General features: G+C 51.4%; 1 protein-coding gene across 1 annotated transcript; it reads left to right on the top strand.

The window, feature by feature from the left end:
- Nucleotides 1–591: 591 nt before the first annotated feature.
- Nucleotides 592–2648, top strand: LOC308534993 (THO complex subunit 1-like; the record flags this gene model as incomplete). The annotated part of the gene is given in 3 exon segments (XM_081113713.1): nucleotides 592–2302; nucleotides 2305–2358; nucleotides 2506–2648. Coding segments are annotated over 3 exon segments (1908 nt in total).
- Between the last annotated feature and the right edge of the window lie 3524 nt (nucleotides 2649–6172).

The raw sequence follows: 6172 nt of genomic DNA, 5'->3' as shown, positions 1-6172 counted from the left end.
TGCATTCGGTGTGTCTGCGTCTCCGGTCTACCCCCTTACCCCCTCCCCCCACCCCCCCACCCCCCTACACACACCCTCGCCCCGCCCATTCCTTACGCGGAATAAATACCAGGCGCAGCCACATTCAGCAGTACCTTTCCTTGAGGTCCTTTCGGGGAATGCCACCTGAAGGGGCGAGCCGCGCGGGGCCTAGCTTGGAACATGTGCACCCCCACCTTAAACTTGACGCCCAACCGGTGACGCTGTCAGTCCAGGGGGCGGCTGATTGGTGGAGCGGGTGTGATTTGGCTCCTCCCACCACGCTCTGGGCTATAAAAGAAAGCAGCGTCTTCTTTGCAGAGCTTCTCAGCCCTAGGCTTGTTGTCTTGGTCGTCGTCCTCGTCCTCCCAAGACAGCTTTCAGGGGAGAGATCTCGCCAAGCACCGATCCCGGGACATAGAAGCCGCTGGAGCACCTGGCTAGCACTTGGCTAGGCTGCTGACCAACTGAACGCTGTGTCCGTGTCATTTCTTCTTCGCCGAATCCGTCCACACGTTTGGGAACCCCTGGACCTGCTGGGCTTCGACCCCACCAACACGCGCGGCCGAGAAGATGTCTCCTACACGGCCACGCTTCAGTGTGCCCGAAGCGCGGACGCGGTTCACGAAGTCTGCCAGAGAAGCCCTGAACAACAAACATATCAAGCCATTGTTGAATACCTTCGGCCAGTTACCTGGAACTGAAGATGAAAGAAAATGTGCCCTTGACCAAGCTCTCAGAGGTGTTCTGCAAGAAGAAATTATAAGTCACTCATCGTGTGAAAATGTTCTAGCTGCTATTTCTCTTGCTGTTGGGGGAGTAACTGAAGGTATTTGCACCGCATCTACACCTGCTGTGTTGTTGGGAGACGTTTTGGAATGTCTCCCTTTGGATCAGTGTGACACAATATTCACGTTTGTGGAAAGAAATGTTGCTACTTGGAGATCAAATACATTCTATTCTGCTGGGAAAAATTATTTACTACGTGTGTGCAATGATCTCTTAAGAAGATTATCAAAATCCCAGCACGCAGTTTTGCGTGCACGAATTCAACTCTTTTTGGCCAGGCTTTTCCCTTTATCTGAGAGATCCGGTCTTAACTTGCAGAGTCAGTTTAATCTGGAAAATGTCACCGTTTTCAATACCAATGAGCAGGAAAGCACCTTGGGTCAGAAGCACGCTGAAGACAGAGAAGAAGGAATGGACGTAGACGAAGGTGAAATGGGCGATGACGAAGCTCCAACAACTTGCTCCATTCCAATGGATTACAGCCTGTATCGAAAATTCTGGTCACTTCAGGATTACTTCAGGAACCCTGTGCAATGCTATGAGAAGATTTCATGGAAAACTTTCCTCAAGTCCTCAGAAGAGGTCCTGGCCATTTTCAAGAATTACAAATTAGATGACACTCAGGCCTCAGGAAAAAAGATGGGAGAATTAAAAACAGGAGGAGCACATGTATATGTTGCAAAATTTTTAACAAGTGAGAAGTTGCTGGGTTTACAACTGAGTGACAGTCACTTTCGCCGGCACATTCTACTGCAGTATCTCATTTTATTCCAACATCTCAAGGGACAGGTGAAATCCAAAAGTTCAAAGGATGTTTTAACTGATGAGCAGTCACTCTGGATTGAGGGTACTACAAAATCAGTTTATCAACTGCTCTCTGAAAACCCACCCGATGGAGAGAGATTTTCAAAGATGGTAGAGCATATATTAAACACTGAAGAAAACTGGAACTCGTGGAAAAATGAAGGCTGCCCAAGTTTTGTGAAGGAAAGAACATCAGATACTAAGCCGAGGAGAGCAGTACGAAAGAGAACAGCACCAGAGGACTTCCTGGGGAAAGGGCCCAACAAAAAGACTCTGAAGGGAAAGGAGGCGTTAACAAGCCTTTGGGATCTCTGCCCGGATAATATGGAAGCTTGTAAATCAGACTCAAGAGGCTACATGCCAACTTTGGAGGAATTCTTTGAAGAAGCCATTGAACAGGCAGACCCGGAAAGCATGATTGAAAAGGAATATAAGGTTGTGAACAATCCAAATTATGGTTGGAGAGCCCTGAGACTGTTAGCACGGAGAAGCCCTCACTTCTTCCAGCCAGCCAAACAGCAGTTCAAAAGTTTGCCAGAATATCTCGAAAACATGGTGCTAAAGCTAGCAAAGGAATCACCACCTCCTTCAGAAGAAAGAAAAACAGGACAGGGTGAAGATGAGGAAGATAATGATGCTGTACTGAAGGGAAATGAAAGCCCTGATGCTCGCCGGGACAAACCTGTAACAGGGGGAAAATAGAGATACTTGCCAACAAATCGGGTGAACAATGGAGCACATACCACAGTTGTGTGCTTACTTATTTATTTATTTATTTTTATTGCATTTGTGTCAGTGGGGCCCCGCGGAGCTGAGTCTGAGCGAGGCGTCCATCACTTCTTCTGGAATGAATGGCTGAATGACCTTGGGCTCTCCTCACCTGCGCTTCAACAGTTGGAGGGCTGACTCAGATCAGCCCTCCAGAGTTCTTGAGGGCCCTTCCCTTCACCACCCTACAAGGACTCCGTTTCATTAGCTTTGTGACTACTGCCCCAAAGAACAACTTCACAGTCGCCACACTGGCTCCATCGCTTTGATGAGTGCTCAGTGACCGGGAGGGGCTAGGGCCGGAGGACAGGCAGGGGCACTGAGAAAGGGAGGTGACCGCTAATGGGTATGGGTGTAGTGTCCTACAGTTGGCTTCTCGCAGATAACGCCCCTGGCTGGACCTTCCCCCACCCCTCGGGTCTACCCACACCTGGGAGGTCCAGACACCTGGCTCTGCCTTCCCCAGAGAAGGTTGCGGAATGGGGTGCGGGTGTGGGTGGTGAGTGCGGGGTGGGGGGGGAGGCTTGCATTGGCGCTCCAAGACCAGTAGAGGGCGCCACTGGCCCGCCGAAGCGATTCCCGGGGCTTGGGGAGGACTGGGGAGATGGGGCAGGTGCCCGAGGAGCCCGCGGGGCTCCGTCTCCCTGCCTTGCGGGGCGGCATCGCGTTCTCTGGGTTGAAGAGGCGACAATGCATATTTAGACAGGCCCGGGTGGGACGGGGACAAGCCACAAGGAAAAGAGCCACAGTGAATCTCCTAGAGGTGGCCACTCATTTGATAGCGGAACTTGTGCTCCCGTGTATGTGTGCCTGTGTGTGTGTGGGGGGGGAGGGGGGGAGGTGGAGAGGGCGGAGGAGGGTAGGTGTGTGGGTGTGCGTGTGCGCGTCTGTGTGTGTAAATCCGCAGTCACGCACGGGCACTTCTGGATTGGAATGGTCCGTCAGCATCCATGCGCACCCTTCATCCCCGGCCTTCTTGCAGACAGCGTGCCCCGCCCCCTGCTTGTCCTTCCTGGCTCTGGTCAAGGCCAGGCCCCTGGCTCTGGCTGCAGGAGGGTGGCTTGCATTGGCGCCTCTCGACCAGCAGAGGGCGGCACGGGCTCTCCGGCCATCTTTGAGGGGCACTAGGCCCAGCAGGGTTACCTGAGAGGCCATCGCCTCACTGCGAGGAGAGGCTGTTTATTTGTGCTAAGTCAGGAGTCCAGGTCACCACACACCAAGTCTACAGCAGGCACAGGAGAAGCAAGCGAAAGGAACTCAAACATAGCACTGCAGAGAGTCCTCAGCATACAGGACAGGAGAGCAGGAAAATAACCGAGAAACAAAGGGCTCTGAAACCCAGAAAACCATAACAGCGCGAGCACCCTTCACTGGCGATAATCTCTTCAAGTATAAACAGATGACAAGATCCGACTGAAAGACAAACGGCGCCCTGCTGGTGTGGCTCAGTAGGTGAGAGAGGTGGCGTCAGGCCATGGAAAGCTGAGGGCTCCATTCCGGGTCAGGGATCCCCGGGCAAGGGCGCATACGTGGGTGCAAATACCAGATTCTGTCCTGGCTCTGGGCAGGGTGCTGTGGGAGGCAACCGATCCCTGATTCTCTCACATCACTGTCTCCCTCTCTCCCTCTCTCCCCCACTCTCTCCGTCTCCCGTTCTCCTGAAAGTGGCTGAGATGCCCCCTGTTCATTCCTCAAAGGGAGGGGCGGGGTGGGAAGGAGGGGGGAGACCGGAGACACAAACACACCGAAGGAAGGGTGCCTTGGAGGTCATGGGAGGCAGAGGCTGAAGTGGATGAGAATAAAATGTGTCTGCTTTTGTGTATCTGGTTGTCGATCAGAGTGATTGGCGGCGGGGCTTTATTTTTTTATTTTATTTTATTTTATTTATTATTTTATTTTACTTTATTTTAGAGGAGGTTGCAGCGGGGGGTGGGGGGCATGTGAGGGGTTGGGGGGGTTGCATCTGCGCTTCTCAAACAGCAGAGGGCGTCGCATTGAAAGTCTGGATCAAAGTGTTCTTTTAGGAGGTTTATTTTTATTATTTTTATTTTTTTAGCAAGTTTTTGTTTTGTTTTGTTTTTTTGAAAATGAGTAGGACAATGGCCGCAGTCACGCACAATACTTTGAGCATCTCCCGGCCTCAGAGGTAACCAGAGTCCTGGGAGCAGGGCCCCTACTGATCCATCTTGTCCAAGAGCGGGGTGGCATCGCCAGCAATAGACATGGGTGCTTTCATTCCTAGGGCCGGGGGTGGCCGAGGTGTCAGCCGCTGCTTTTGTTTCCGCCGCGCAGCCTCCTTCTCCTGCAGCCACTGCTCCGCCATCTTCCCCCAGTCGATGTCTGCGTGGCTGTTGGGCTTTGGCTGTTGCTGCCATTGCGTTGCCGGGAGCCAGAGGAGGGCTGCGGCTGGGGCTGGGGCTGGGGCTGGGGCTGGGGCTGGGGCTGGGGCTGGGCCTGGGCAGACAGTGGGGTGGTGCTGGCCTGTAGCTATTGGTATAAAGAAAGAAATAAAATAAAAAGTATTCTGTCAACATTTATTTGGTTTTTGGCCTCGCCCCGGATCAACCCAAATCACTCTGATCCACAACCAGAGACTAGTCCGGGCCAGGAAAATATAATTATAAAATGAAATGAAATGAAATGAAATGAAATAAAATAAAATAAAATAAAATAAAATAAAAAAGTTAAATAAATAAAATAAAATTAAAGTAAAATAAAATAAAATAAATAAAATATATAAGTTAAAATAAAAAAATAAAATAAAATTATTAAATTAAATTAAATTAAAAAAGTCCCGCCGCCAATCACTCTGATCGACAGCCAGAGACCAAGTCCCGGCCAGGCCATCTGCTGGACCCACCCTCTCTCTGTGTGTGGCCGGGTCCCCGCCAGAGACCAAGTCCCACCCGCCCGTTTTGGTGAGCACAAGGTCATTCAGCCATTCATTCAGGAAGAAGTTATGGAAGCCTCGCTCAGACCCAGCTACGCAGGGCCCCACAGACTCGGACTAGTCATGCCCTCCCTCGGTGGGGCTAAGCTGTTTGAGTGCAGACAGATGGCTTTTCTCCCTAGGCTCCCACTCTTCACCCTGTTCACAAGGGTACCCTCGCCATGGCCCTCACCTTCTCCACCTCCAGCTTCCGGTCTCCCTGATAACTGACCCGCTTATGCAAATTAATTTCACCTGCCTCAGCCTCAGTTTCCTCTTCCAGAAATGGATTAATGTAACCTACAAGGTGGCCCTGCTCCCACCACACAGGAAGCCCTCAAGGTGCCGTTGGCACCTGGGCCAAACCCTAATATCACATACACACACACACACAACTGTGGTACATCTACATAATGGAATACTACGCTGCAGTAAAAAGGTAAAAAAAAAAAAAGAGAGAAGGAATTCTTGCCAGCATGGATGGAACTGGAGAGCATTATGCTAAGTGAAGTTAGCCAGTCAGAGCAAAATGAATACCACATGAGCTCACCCATTTGTGGAATATAGAGAACAACGTAGACTGAGGAACAGGGACAGATCCACAGACATCTACACCAGCACTCTCTGCTGGGGCTGTTTGACTGCTGGTGGCCTCTGGCGTCCTGGGCGCAGAGCTAATATACAAAACCATACACATTGTATTCACATCAACTTCAGCCTCAGCCCCTGCCTCCCATGACCTCCAAGGCCAGCTGCATTCGGTGTGTCTGCGTCTCCGGTCTACCCCCTTACCCCCTCCCCCCACCCCCCCACCCCCCTACACACACCCTCGCCCCGCCCATTCCTTACGCGGAATAAATACCA

Source organism: Myotis nattereri (genome assembly GCF_964212035.1).
Source record: "Myotis nattereri genome assembly, chromosome: 19".
Lineage (NCBI taxonomy): Eukaryota > Metazoa > Chordata > Mammalia > Chiroptera > Vespertilionidae > Myotis > Myotis nattereri.
The sequence above is the reverse complement of the archived record's forward strand: the minus strand, read 5'-3'. Positions and strand labels throughout refer to the sequence as shown.